The following is a 15,715-nucleotide window of genomic DNA, read 5'->3' on the forward strand; positions in this document are numbered from 1 at the left end:
CAACCTTGAAAAGACCTCATGATGTTTGTATATATATATATTAAATATTTGTTGATTGGTTAGATGAAGAACAAAGTTTTAGAAAGCATGACTAGAGAAGAGTAGAGTGATTAGCCCCAAACACTGAGTGATTAGAGTGTAAACACAAATCCAATGAGGGTTCAATAGCTCAATTCCATATATCCATGTTTAATCATTGCTTGTCTTGCAAGTTTGTGAATTCTTTTGGTTAGCTCAACTCAATTGTGAATATATTTTAATATGGTTCAACCTTTGTTGTGCGTATATGATTCCTTGAAAAATTTGACTTAATTTGACCACATGTAAGCTCTATGTGTATATAAGTGAATAGTAATTAGAATTGCATGATTCATTTAGGTAGCTTGCATTTAGATAGATTGCATTGCATAGATTCCACCATTCTACATTCACTCTTTTTTAGTTTCTCTTGAGCTAAGCATGAGGACATGCTAATGTTTAAGTGTGGGGAGGTTGATAAACCACTATTTTATAATTTATATTATGCTCAATTGAGTGGTTTCTATCAAGTCTTTTCTCACTTATTCATATAAATTGTATGGTTTTACAATTCCTTCCTTATTACTTAATATATGTGAAAATATGTTTCCTAGACCATAAAATTGTTAATTTTAATTATCCTTTATTACCATTCGATGCCGTGATCCATGTGTTGAGTATTTTCAGGCTTTATAGGACAGAAATGGCTTAGAGAACAGGAAGAAAACAGGCAAAAGTGGAAGGAACGCGCAAAAATGAAGTTTTGAAGGAAATGGCAGCAACGCGCACGCGTGGACGACGCGCACGCATGCCTAGCGCAAAGCACGAGTGACGCGTACGCGTGACTGACGCGTACGCATGACAAGGAAAACTTCCAAATGACGCGCACGCGTGACCCATGCGCACGCGTGACGGACGCCACGTGCAGAAAGTTGCAGAATTTGCCCCCAGCAATTTTTGGACCCTTTTTCGGCCCAAATCCAAGCCCAGAAAACACAGATTAAAGGCTATAAAGTGGAGGAATCCATCCATTCATGGGGACAGCTAATCATTCATAATTTTAGTTTTAGATGTAGTTTTTCTAGAGAGAGAGAGACTCTCTCCTCTCTCTTAGGTTTTAGGATTTAGGATTTCTCTTAGCTTTAGGATTGTTTCTTCTCAATTTCAGTTTCAATGTTCCTTTAATTTATGTTCTCTTCTACTTTTATTTTTTCTACTACTTGAGTTTGTTTATTTTCTCAATATTGGTTTATGAACTCCATGTTATTTTGATTTTCTACTTAATATAATTTGAGGTATTTCAGATTTAAGATTGCTCTCTTCAAATTCATGTTATTGATGCTTTTAATTTAATTTAGATTTCTTCTCCCTTTGATTTGGTTGAGTAATTGGTGACACTTGAGTTATCAAACTCCGCTGTTGATTGAAAATTAGAATTTGCTGATTGATTTGGATCCCTCTAAAGCTAGTTTTTCCATAGGAGTTGACTAGGACTTGTGGAATCAAATTGATTAGTCCATTTGACTTTCCTTTATTTAGTAAGGGTTAACTAAGTGGGAGCAATAAACAATTCTCATCACACTTGATAAGGATAACTAGGATGGGATTTCCAGTTCTTACTCCTTGCAATGATTTTCATGATAATTAATTTAGTTTACTATTAATTTATTTCCTTGTTCCCTATTTCAAAAACCCAAAAAGATACTTTTCCATAACCAATAATAAATCATACTTTCCTGCAATTCCTTGAGAGATAACCCGAGGTTTCAATACTTCGGTTATAAATTTTATTGGGTTTGCTTTAGTGACAACCAAAACTTTTGTACGAAAGGATTCTCTGTTGGTTTAGAAACTATACTTACAACGTGATTATTCTGATGAAATTCTTTACTAGCAGAAATCCTCTCGTCAAGCACCAACAATATCAATAAAAGAAGGATGAAGAAATGAAAACAACGAGTAAGAAAAGAAAAAATACGAAGAAAAAAAGTGCATGATTAATGTGCATATTATGTGAATAATTTTTGTTGGATTTGAACCAATTTAATTAGATTTAATTGACAAAAATACTTAAATATGAGAAAACCTTTGCAATATACTCCCAGTGTCCAGGTTATTTCCAAGTCCTAATAGGTAAGTCTATAACTCATGGTCAGGAATTTCACACTCAGCTCTGCAATATCAAAATTTTTCAACCTATTTTTAATAGCTCAATTTTTTGGATATGGAATCAGATAATGTATTGTTCCTGAATATGGAGGAAGGGTGTGTTTATAAAGCATATGGAGGTGTTTTTTTTTTTTCAATTCAGAAGCACAAATTAGATCACCGATTTGGGGGAGGGGGAAGAAATCTGAGGCTCCGATTTTAGGTTAGCTAAATTAAAATTAGGTAGTTCACAAATCGGAGCTTCCGAATTGTGTGTGACTAATTTTTCTTTTTATTTTTAACAAATCAGTGGGTTAGTTTTCAGTAATAAAAAATATAAAAACTAAAAATCCAAATTGGTAGATCAATTTTGCAAATTAAAAAAAAATTGATTTTAGAAAAATATTTAAATTTGAGCCTCAGATTTGTTTTATATATATATATATATATATATATATATATATATATATATACCCACTGGTCACTTGCAGAAACTTCATCTTCTTCAACTCATCTTTTCTTTTGTTTTTTACCCTTTTAAGTTTGCTCTTTTTTTATTTTTGTCCATATGAACTACCAGTAAAGCATTGTTTCTAAACAAAATAGAGGATAGGATTATGTTAAAATGATATTACCATGGTCAAATCTTGTTACAAACACCTAAGAGTGTAAGATTTGTATGCAAGAATCTATGTGAGCTTATTATTCATTTTACATTACCATTTGAAGAACTAAAAGGTGTTATTTGTGAAAGAGTAGATCCACATATATCAAAGACGGTATCTAGCAATTTTGTATCGGCATCCTATATTAGTGTTTGGTAGGTTCGTTCATTTCCAAACGAAATATGTCACTGATGAAGTGAGTATGTAAGAGATGTTTTCAATCTATTATCAAACTCGGGCACAAGTGTCGTGTATCGAGCTATACATTAAGTTCCAACAAAGATATTTATATAGTTAGCTTGACCAAGATAGCTAACAATGTGAAATTCAAGGCGATCAATTTTTTTAATTTTTTTATAATTAGCTTTAGTCTTTAATGTTAGAGTGCATGGGTGACACGTGGGGAGTAGTCACAAGTCTGTGGGTCAAATTTGCGGACCACTCCCTCACTGTTAGATCTGCTTTTCTTCGCCTTGTCTGTCAGATTGGATTGATGCTTCCTCCAAAATTTCAAATTTAGGGCTTTGAATTTACCTAAAACTGACCCTCTAATTTTGTGCCTCCAAGAAATCGGAAGCTTAGATTTATCTTTTATGCCGTCAACAATCATCCACACTCATAGATAACACTTACACCAACAATAACTATGAAAAACACTATCTACCTCCTAATATTAAATTAAAAAGCAATTTTCAGTAGCCATTTTTTCTCTTAGCATAAATGCATAGTTTAACAGGATTTTTTATTAAAATAAATAAAGAAAAAACATTAATTACTTAAATACGCATGCATGAAACTAATTCCCACAATACGCAGTTCCATCTCAAGGGAATCACCCACAAAATGGGTTAGGGATCCACCTGAAGGACAGCAACCATGAAATGGGCATATCAGGTCCAGCGTCCGCTAATTAGGTCAATACCATGGCGGTACACGCGAATTGAAAGCAGATGAAAAAATCTAACGAGCTAGACGCGAAAAGCTACCAAATCAGTTGTACTCCACACGAAATGGAGCCCGGAATTCGTTATATAAAGGGGCGTGGCAGACAGTTTGTAACCATGGTTTGAAATTTCTGTTGTGTCACAGAAAAATTCAACCCCAACAACTCTCTCCTATCTCAATGTCTCTCCCTTCTTTGTAAAATTCTGTAGTTGCTATTTTATTGTGTCTATGGTTATTGAAAATGTTTACGTCATCGTATATCCTAATGGAGAAATTTCTCTTACATCTGAAGGTGTTACATTTGTTTGTGATGATCCACTATGGATAATGATTCCTCCGCAGACGTCGTTGGAAGAGCTGAAGAATGTGATCCTCATCAATACCGGTCTGGTTGGAAAGAAGGAAATCATGAAGTTGACTTATAGAATGCCAGTTGCAGTTGCCAACACGTTTGCATATCAGAAAATGCAAATTAAATCTTACCAACAAATTTAGATGATGTTTTCTTATCATCAGAGCATTGGAAGTATCTACTCCTTGGAGCTATGTGTGTGTCTCCAAGATGTTGGTGGAAGCTTCTTTAGTTCTAATAATGTGGTGCAACTTGGAAATTTTGGTGCCGCTAATATGATGCCATTCCAGGAGATTGTTAGAGCTCCGAGTCCTAAATTCAACGCCTTTGTCACGCACGGACAAACTGCAGGAAATCATTGTCCACGTCCTCCCCCTTCTAACCGAGTTGCATTCCCAAAAGGTATTGCTAGTGGGTTGGCAGACACTTCCGATGAAGATGAGATCGAAGATGATAGTGGTGAAGAACCAGAAGTGGTTCCTGAAACCCAACCCGTTTACCGCGAGAGGGATCTTCCGAGTCGTGTTGGATTGGTTGGTGGATCAAGCGGTACTCCAGGCCATTATTTGTCTCTAAATCTTGGTGCAATGGGTTCGACCACCGCTGAAGACACACCGAGCAACTATACTTTGTCCAGTGAGATGGAGCTGGAGGTAGGTCTAAAATTTCTCAATAGAGAAACTGCTATGCTTGCCGTAAAAAACTATAATATTCGTAGAAGTGCAGAATACAAGATTGTAAAGTCCGATCAAGCTAGGTATGTTTGTCGATGCAAGCAGTTTGGGGACCAATGTCGTTGGTCGGTTCGAGTTGCAAAGACAAGGGCCTCCAGATTTTGGGTGATTCGAAAATATAAAGGGCCTCACAGTTGTTTGGCAAGCTCGATGTCGCAAGATCATGCTCAACTTGATAGCGATGTCATCTGCCGCCATATATATCCCATGGTACAAGCAGATGCAACTATTTGCATAAAGGTGCTGCAAGGTTCAGTCGAGTCATCATATGGGTACAATGTTTCTTACAAGAAGGTTTGGCATGCAAAGCAGAAGGCAATTGCGAAAATTTATGGTGATTGGAATGAGTCATACGACCAGCTGAAAAGATATTTCAACGCACTGCAAACTTTCATTCCAGGTAACCTTACCAATTGAAAGTTTTGTCAATTTATAAGTTGGAGTCCTTACGGCATGGTTCTAATTAAGTGTAGTCGTGTCAGGTACAATTGTTGACCTCCAAACGCGCCCGAACTATGTCGGCAACACCTTGGACCGTCATAGTGTTGTGTTTCATCAATTTTTTGGTCTTTTCCGTCTTGTGCTGAAGTCTTCAGGCACTGCAAACCACTTGTCTCAGTGGACGAAACGCACTTGTCTTCATGACCTTAGAGTACCACTAACAGGCTCACCATCAATGGGTAACCCTAACTGCATAGCCACATCCTCTAGTGTTATGGTACACTCACTCCATGGGAGATAAAATGTGTGCGTCTCGGGTCGTCATCTCTCAACAAATGCACTTATCAGCGGATTTTCATACTCAAAATGCCTTATTAATGACGCATAATAGAATCATGCTCGTCGTAAATATGGTTCAAGTCTCTACCGCCTGAGATCTACTTGGATCCACCGGCTCCGACGTGAAAACATCAACAAGTGTGCCATGCGGTATCAGAACACGTGCGGGCTGCAACATCGGAACCGGAATAGTACACTTAACTTTACACTAGCAAATATTAAATAATGATAGAGACTAATAACAAAATTAACCACACATGAAACTAACCTTATGAATCAAATGCGCTGCAATATGAACTTCGTCTAACTGATTAAGATTTTTTTCCACGTTCATGTCACCACTATCGCTCATGTTACACTTTTCTATTCAAACCACAATACAAAAATATTACCCAAAGCACAACTTTTTTCCCCTATTTTCCATGGTTTATATTTGTTAACCTTCTCTTCCACTATTTTTCTATGTATGAAGCACTTGGTCCCCTACCCCGTCTGCCCTTTATATACACCCATCAATTCATCAACTCCAACCTTGCCACCCTATGCACCCAACGCATGCATGTACAGGGACTGACGCACTGAAAACTTGCAGCCTTCATCAAAAACCCAACCCATTTCGTTGCTACCGCCATTGTTGTGTGCATTTCGTGGGCGCCGCAGTGGAAATGCACCATTTCGCTTGGGCCAGCCATGCCTTGGTCCAATTCGTGGGCGCTTAACCTGATATGTCAATTTCGCTGTCGTCGCCAATGACATGACCCATCTCGTGGGTGTCATGCTTGACTTGGAGTTCCACGCAGATTTTGTCAGGCATTCTCTCGATTTTATGAACACCTGCCCGGAGTTAGTAGCCAAACCCATTTCGTAGGTGATTCTCTTGAGATGGAGCTGCATATTGAGGGAATTAATTTCATGCATGCATATTTAAGGAATTAATGTTTTTTCTTTATTTATTTTAATAAAAAGCCTAGTTTAACAAAGTATCTTTTTTTTTCCCATTTAAAGAGAAAAGAAAAACACTTGGCACTGCCAGTAATTTTTTCTGGTACTAATTATGAGACTAATAATTATGTTTGGTAGTGAAGAAAAAAAAGTAAGCTATCATATCCGTGTTGCTGCACTATGAATACAACGAAGTTCGAAATTCTTTAAGGTAGCGTTTGGTGGAGAGACAGAGACGGAAAGACTGATACTGAGAGACAGAGACTAAGAGACAGGGATTGAAATAAATCTCAGTATTCTGTTTGGTGTAAAATGGGAGACAGGAATTAAAACAAGAATGAAACTCTAATTTAATTTTCACAAAAGATAAAATTAAAATTAATTAATTGAAATGAAAGTATTTTAGGTATAAAATGTTATTAAAGTTTCAGTCTCCATCTTTAAAAATTTCAGTCCCCTGTGTTCCTACTTTTTGGAGGTACTAAAATACTGAAATTTTAGAGACAGAGACAGAAATTTTAGTACCAGTCTCTGAACTAACAAACACGATACTGAGTCTCAGTCTCTCAGTCTCTGTTTCAATACCTCAAAACAAACGCTACCTAAAATCCTGTCTCTGTCTCTGTCTCTATCTCGCTCGCTCGCTCGCTCTGTGCGCTCCCTTCCGATTCCTTCACAGCAAAGCCAACCGCCGTCATTAATCAAAGCGCCAGCAACACCATTTCTTCCCTCTTTCTTTCTCCTTTCTTCACAAAACGCTCCTTAGATCTCCGAATTCCAAATTACCAATCTTCGATTAGGGTTCACTTCCACTTTCTCTAATCCCTAGTGCCTAAAAAATGCGTCGTTAACAACTTGGCGTAAGGGAGATTCTAAATTTTGGGGTTTTTGGTGGCCGCGAGAAAAAGGAATGGGGCATGGAGGGGTTCCGATTTACTTATACGTCATCGCTTTCTTCTGCACATGTGGAGCTATTGCGTTGTCGCTTCTTCACATTTATAGGCACCTTCTCAATTACACCGAGCCCACTTTTCAGCGCTACATTGTTCGCATCGTCTTTATGGTTCCGGTGAGTAATGATTCAGTGGGTGATTCAATCGCTTCACTAACATATATGCCAATGTATTTTTTATTTTACACGGCATATATATGAAGATATTGGAGTCGTTTTATTACTTATTAGTGATCATTGAATTTGGTTTCCCTTTTTGTTGGATAAAGTAGTCTTCGGTAGCTTCATTGGTGATCATATGGATTTTATATGGTTAATATTATGCTACTTTGCATTTAGTTAAGGAGAGGAGATGTTGAAATTCTACTAACATATATGCTACATTCTTGCATTTACTGACATAAATGTCATTGTAAATGCATTCATTAACATTCGTTTTCACTCAATTTTTATAATTTTGTATTTTTAATTCATTATAATTTTTATTATAATTTATTATTATTATTATTATTTTATATTTTTTTTACGGTGGATGAAGATATTAGGGTGGTTTCTTAGTGATGATTGTATTTGGTTTCCATTTTTTTTGGACAAAGTAGTTTTCAGTAGCTCAATAGGTGATCAAACCATTAACATTTTATCCTAAAGGTAAAATATTATTATATCATATGATTGTGCTATACTGCATTTAAGGGGAAGAGTTGTGGTAAGTCTACCGTGTAAACATGTATGTGGAAGTTAGTCAAGTTATGTGTGTGAATGGAGACTTGGAGGTTTGAGGCTGGGGGCTGGGGAGTGGTTCCGTCTCTCGATATTAGATTGGTCTAGAAATTTTAAAATTATGGAATTCTTTGAAGTTACTTGACTATTTGAAGTTTCTTGCTACGGCTAATGCATTTAGGGTATGTTTTTTTAGTTTGATTTTGGAGGGAAAGGAAGCGAAGAGCTTAAAGTTTAAAATGGACTAAGGTTTACCCTTCAAGCTCTTGAGACTATAATGTGTTTTTCTCCTGTTCGTTGCATTTACAGTCACGTCATTTTCATGTTGTGTATCCTGGTTCTTTTGTTTTCGTCAATTATTTATTATCTTATATAGTTTCAGTATCACCATAGAACTTTTGATATTTCGTTGGGGATAATGCCAGTTTGTATTCTATAATCTGTATTATGCTGCTGTGATTTAATTCAAAATTATTGTTTTTGCAACAGGTTTATGCGCTGATGTCATTCTTGGCTCTTGTTATACCTATGGGCTCAATCTATTTTGATTCCATCCGGGAAGGGTAAGTTATTCTTGGTTTCTTCTTTTTCTTTTTTGGTCATCAGGTATAAAAATTACAATAATTCTACCTAGTCTTGATTTAGCAAACACTCACAAGTACATGTGATGCAAGTCCCACATAAGTTAGGCAGGGAGATCTTGAATATGTTAGCTTTCTTAGCAGAGTTACTTAGGTCTGTGTCATATAGTAACAAAGGTAACTTTTGAACTAGTCAATGTGCCATCGTCCAAATAGTCAAAGGGGTTTGGAAATGATTAAGAGTGATGCTAGGTTACACTTCTATTCTACTTATATTACATATATATTGAATATTGAAGTCACTTTGCAGAACTTGCTTGCTTGAGATCTTACTGTGGATAAATTCACAACCCTGTGAAAACCAAACAATGTTAACTAATATTCTTCTGTTGGTTGTTTGGCCGGGGTTCAACATACCCAGATTGCTTGCATATTCAATCCTTGAAGTTAACTCTCTTTCATTATTTAGTGCCCTGTATTCCTTTAGTTTACTGATTTCCCCTTTCTCTTATTCTTTGTTGTAGAAATAGAAATGCATTTTACATATCTATGTTTATTAAGGAGGATCAGTATATTAATCATATTCTCTTGCCTACTTTTCAGATATGAAGCTTGGGTTATTTATAATTTTCTATCGTTGTGCCTTGCATGGGTTGGTGGTCCTGGGGCAGTGGTCCTAAGTTTAAGTGGTCGGATTCTAAAGCCATCATGGTTTCTTATGACTTGTTGCTTGCCTCCTCTACCACTGGACGGGTGGGTGATGTATATTTTTGGATTTAAATCTTTTTGGTCTCAAAATGTTGATTTATGTCTACTATGTATAATGGGAATCAGGAGTTTTTTCTATTTTTGATGCTTATTAATCCACTAGTTCCTTTGAAATTGATCCCAAGAATTTTGCATGGATTTTTATTTTTATTTTTGTTATTTATTTATTTATTTACCAAACTTTTTGAGTAGTTCAGGTCACGTAATTGACATGATCGAAAGTTCATTTATTCGATACCAGAAAATGTAATTCTTGTCATCCTAGGGAAGCGATAATTCTGATGCATAATTGCAAACTTTGGATGTGGCATCATGATCATTATATCATAGTTGATAGTTCATAGTTGATGATCACATCTCCCTAATTAACTTCTGTTGCAGGCGTTTTATACGGAAATGCAAGCAAGGCTGTTTGCAGTTTGTGATTTTGAAGCCCATTTTAGTTGTTCTTACACTCATACTTTACGAAAAGGGGAAATATAAGGATGGCAATTTCAGTCCAACTCAGTCGTACTTGTATCTTACAATCATATATACAATTTCATACACAGTGGCGCTGTATGCTCTTGCGTTGTTCTATGTGGCATGCAGGGATCTGCTTCAGCCATTCAACCCAGTACCAAAGTTTATCATAATAAAATCTGTTGTGTTCCTGACTTATTGGCAGGTTTTTCATACCTCCTTTTCAACTTTTTTCCTTCCCTGTTCTGTATGTTATCAGTTCTCTTTCATTGCATGTCACATGGTAAGATAGGTAGAACATGAAATGGCGAAATGGCAATTTTATTTGTGTATGTAGCAATAAGAAAGGATGTGAATGTTATGTAACAAAAAATACTAGCTAGGAATGAGGTTAAGATGATATTGGAATCTTGTATCTTCAAGAAAAAAGTATATTGATATTCCTCGGTTTCAGTGTTTGAACTTGACACCCCTCTATTTTGGAAAACACAACAGTAAACTTGTCTTTTTTGCACCAACCACCCTTGAAGTTAACAGTCGATTTGTCATGATGAAATTCATAGGATGTGCATGGCACATGATTACTAGTTTAAAAATTTAACCAGAAAATGATGAGATACTCAGTATTCTTATTGGTCAAATTAGACGTGCACATAATTGTCAAATCTTACCCTGTTGAGAACCACATTTTCTGCCAAAGGATTTCAATATTGAAAACACAGGCATGCCCCCTTTCCCCAGATTTTGTGGTATTTTTCACTTTCTTGAATGCATTATAAAAATTGGAACCCACAAAAGAAGCAACTATGTTTGGCCTTTAAAAAGAAAAGAAAAAGAGCTAGAGCACGAAAGTCGAACGAAATAAATGGAACAGTATTGAACCTAGGTTTACCCTTTATTTTATTGAATGTACATGCTACAAAAGATTTATTTCACACTAAGAGACGATAAAACTTGTTCCACCACCACCTTGGACAGTGAATATGGAACTTGATCTTGTTGTCCACCTTCTGCACCCTGCTCTCGGGGTTCTTCTTGACTGCATGTAATCCAGCTTCTTCAAAGACAGTGTCAAGACACTTATGTTGTTCTTCACAATGCAGTGGTGGTGTCTCTTAAGCAACTCTTCTGGTCCTAACATTCCAAGGCCTTGTGCAGTTGTTGCCCAGGATACCTTTGCCAAAGATAGAATCACTGAGCCCTGGTATCCACTTCAATGTCCTCTATGCTGCTTAAATATTGTCAATATAGACAATTTCCTTATGAATCAGGTGTTAGTTTCTGTTAGCGACAAGGCAGTTATTTAGGTACTAGGGTGTGTAAATTGAGGGGTGTTCGGTGTTATTACACTAAATATCGAGAAATTCAGTGTAATTTTTTTCTAAACAATTTTGAATTCCTCCAAATAATAGAAAAGGAGAATAAAAATTCCACCCCTTTGATTCCAAAACAGATTAATCTCTCTGTTAAATAGAGGCACTGCATATGGGCTGAAATCCAGTGTCTGAAAATGCAGGGTGCCAAGATTCTGTGTCAAAACTGCTGCTAATAAATATGGCGTTCATTGTGAAAATGCAGGGGGTTAAGGTTTTATGTCATCCGTGTATGTGTGTGAAGATGTTAGCATGCTTTAGTGCCATCATTTTCTGTGTTCTAAAGTAGAATTTGTGGATGGTTTATTGTTTATGATCTTGTTTGGTACTTTTGCTTTGTTAGTATAGGTTTGAAATGGCTGACCTTTTGCTCTCATATCTTAGGGTGTCTTAGTCTTTCTTGCTGCAAAGTCGGGATTCATCAAGGATGCAGATGAAGCTGCTCAACTTCAAAATATTATCATTTGTGTCGAGATGCTTCTTGCTGCTCTTGGGCACTTCTATGCATTCCCCTACAAAGAATATGCCGGTGCTAACATAGGTGCATCCCGTGGTTTGTCAGCTAGCCTCGCACATGCTTTGATGTTAAATGACTTCTACCATGACACGGTCCACCAGGTGAGTCCCACTTCTATGTCCTGCGGAATTGTGTTACATACATATATCACTTGTTCTCAAATGCGTAGAAGACTCGGTCCTCTCTACGATTATATGTAGTTCGGGACCCAAATCAATTAGGTCTCACATCCAGTTCAAAATCCATTTATATATCCCGCCCAGTGCAACCATGTTTCATACTGGTAGCATATTTGTATATGCAAGTTTAATGCCTATCTTATCTACCAATGTAGTTCTTGCTCCACGATTTCATCTAAAAGACTGCCTCCCCATTTGTTTTGTCTAATCACTACTGGTATTCTGATATTCAAAATTTCTGGCAGTTTGCACCAACGTATCATGATTACGTTCTCTATAACCATGATGGTGACGAGGGACCTAGGAAGTATCGATCCCGAACCTTTGTTCCAATTGGTCCAGAGATGGAAAGTGTTAGAAGAAACAAGCCCAACATTGCAAGCAAGTCTGATGATGCACGGCTCTCAGGTTTCTCGTCCGATAGCAACAGTCCCAAAGATTCTGGTCCCAATTCTGGTGCTTCACACTCTGGTGCCGCGAAATCTTCCTTGCTTGTTGATACGTCAAATTCTATATCTGTGCCATACGATTTTACGCTAATTGACTTGGATGGACCCAGTTACCCCTCAGCTAATAAATCTGGTAATAGGTGACCATGAGAAACATCCCCAACTAAAGTTATTGGAAAAATGTGTCGTCATTGCTATGGAAAGATTTAATGATGGGGACATCCAACAATGTTCTCTGTTCTAGGAGAGAATTATGGGCAAAAGTGTGGTTTGTTTGATCCCGGCAAAGCATTAAAGGCAAGATCCGGGGTTAAATGTTTGTATCAATGTTAGCTTATTATAAGCCTTATCGCTGCTTCCAAGCAAATCACTACTTGATAATTGGTCTCGTGTCTCCAATATGTGTATGGTGTGCAAATTGTAGATACAGAATTTGTGGGCATGCTTGATTGAAACGTGACGGATACTGAGCTAAATCAGTGAAGATGAACTTCTAATTGAATTTAACTAATTGGTTGATTGATTGATTCTTTGATCATATCCATCTTGAGAATAGCAATTCCTAGTGTCATTTCCATGATTCTTACCCCAGTATTCTGTTACTTAGTGCTTTTAGGATGTCCCTTGTCTCTGATTCCCGAATCCTGATCCATACATCAAGGATTCAAGCAAACTACTATTCTACGTACCTGCTGCCAGCTTGTTGTAATGTGGCACGTGATCCAATGATTTTTTTTGTCTGCGGAGTCAACTATCAAACCCCCAAATTTAATAGGATGACCAAGTTTTGGTTTCTTCTCCAATCTTGCGGTCAAAGGCTCCAAGTAACGGATATTTTACTTATACAGTTAAGCCTACTACTTTTCTCATAATTTCATATCATACAAGTTGAATTTTATGTAGACCCATAAGTAAAATAATACATAACTAGTTTTTAGTCTCTGAATTTTTCGGTTTTGGCCGGTTAAACTAAAAAAATTCTATATTAGTTCCTGTTATAGTGTTATTAGTTCATGAATTTTTCACATCATTATTTATTATTTAACTTATTACATCAACATTATCAAAGTACCGATGGCAATATACACTCTACCTGCGAGTACCCAATCCGACCTAACTCTAGTCGGATAGAGTTGCCAACCCGATCTGAAGTGGGTAAGGTAGGATGCGGGTTGGATAGGGTGCGGGTGAGTCTCAACCCTATCTGACCAACTCGCACTCTATATATGTCTATGTTATATACTTATATAAAAATATGTTTTAAGTGGATATTGAATCAAAGATCTCTTACTAAATGCAAAAGATCCTTAACTACTAAAAGAAAATTATTAATTGATAATTTAATATATTTTTTTACATAAAAATTAGTTTTATTTTAAATTATCATCAAATTATATAGAGAAATGCTATTTGTAAACTAAAATCAGCCACCAATGTATTTGTGTATAAATATATGTGTGGTTTAATTTATTTTCAATGTGCATTTGTATTCCAGTATGTATTTTATACTGGTGGCTAATTTTGGTGACTGATTTTGGTGTACATGTAGCATAACCCAATTATATAATATTGTATTTTTTATAACCCGCGAGTATCTAAAAACAGATAGGATTAGAGTTGGTATATTCTCAACCCGCAAAAAAAATAAGGTTGAGTTCATATAAAAATCTTAACCCACGAGTAGGATTAGGATTAGTTTTAAATTCTACTATATCCTATTTATTGTCACTCCTCGATCAAAACAAATTTACGGGGAATATTATAACTCAAAAAAGAAAAACTTAAAAATGCAACTGTTATAATATAAAAGGAAGAATTTTATTCGGTAAATAGTTTTAGACGAATCAAGCAGAACTGACACCACCAATAATAATAATAGATATATATGGTTTTGACAAATATATACACTTTCACATCCCCAAATGCTAATTTTACAGTTAAAAAAAAAAACGGAACAAATAACTATATTTATAGTAACCAAAAAAAAAACTATACTTTATACATGGATGTACGGACTACGGACTGATTAGATTTATTTTATTTTAATTATTAGTATTATTATTATAGTGAAAAAAGATACTTATCAAACATGAAACTTCTCCAAATGAAACTCTGGCTCGTTTTCCACGGTGATCGCTAATCAAAAGTTCTATTTTCAAACCTACTTCATGACCTGTAACAATTTACGTAGCAAAAGAAATATAAGGGGGGGAAACTTAGCGAACGTCAATTCGCCACCAACACCATCGTCATCATCATCCCCCACCTGAAATTGTTACATATTTCAAATTAACAAAACAAATTATTGTTGTATTCAACATGTAGCGATCGTCATCACCCAAATCCTTTTTCGCACATTTCTTTCTTTAGGCACCGTTTGCTGTTGTCACCTGCACAAAATAAACTATTGGTGGTGGTAGTTGTAGTCCTCTTTTGCATTATTTTGTTCACGCCTATGTTAATGTTTATGTTCATGTTTTGGTTTGGACTGTGACGCACATAATAGATGAATCATTTCGTACAGAAGTTCCATGTGAATTTATTTATTCAATGTTTTTCCTATTGAATGAAAAGTTGGGGTCCTCTGTATCCCTTATGAGAACTTTGATAGGCGATTTTATTAATAAATAATGAATACTATTATGCATACAAGTCTTTTTAGCATATAAGTCACTTATATAATGCGTGTGTTGAAATTATGTTGTTTCTCTTTGAAATTCGCGCTCTTTTTCCTCCTCTCTCTCTTCCTTCTCCTGTTTCTCTTCCTTTTTTTTCACGTATTTTATTTTTTATTTTTTTATTATTGTTGTTGTTGCTGCATTTTTTTTTTTTTTATTTATTTCTTTCTTTTAGTTGAATGAATGTAAGTTTATCTTCTTTCAAATAATTATGTAGCATTATATGTTTCTTGGGTCGCAATTCCATACTCCTTGAAACTTTGGAGTACTAAAACTCCTTTTAAGAAGTTAGAAAGAACGTTAGCATTTATGATTATTTTGAGTTTTTTTATTTAAAATTTGTTTGGGTTAGTATAAATTTTATATTAGATCCGTTTGGACTTATAGTCTAGTTGGATTTATTATACTTTTTTTATTATTTTTTGTGACTATTATACTTTTTTATTAATATT

General features: G+C 35.8%; 1 protein-coding gene across 1 annotated transcript; it reads left to right on the forward strand.

The window, feature by feature from the left end:
- Positions 1 to 7,194: 7,194 nt before the first annotated feature.
- On the forward strand, positions 7,195 to 13,123 carry LOC112710655 (uncharacterized). The gene is made up of 6 exons (XM_025762975.3): positions 7,195 to 7,653; positions 8,746 to 8,819; positions 9,441 to 9,590; positions 9,987 to 10,272; positions 11,825 to 12,058; positions 12,382 to 13,123. Exons 1-6 carry the CDS (start codon positions 7,495 to 7,497, stop codon positions 12,727 to 12,729), a joined length of 1,251 nt encoding a protein of 416 aa, XP_025618760.1. The 5' UTR covers positions 7,195 to 7,494; the 3' UTR covers positions 12,730 to 13,123.
- Positions 13,124 to 15,715: the final 2,592 nt, after the last annotated feature.

The sequence above is a fragment of the Arachis hypogaea genome, chromosome 9 (assembly GCF_003086295.3).
Source record: "Arachis hypogaea cultivar Tifrunner chromosome 9, arahy.Tifrunner.gnm2.J5K5, whole genome shotgun sequence".
In the NCBI taxonomy this organism is placed as follows: domain Eukaryota; kingdom Viridiplantae; phylum Streptophyta; class Magnoliopsida; order Fabales; family Fabaceae; genus Arachis; species Arachis hypogaea.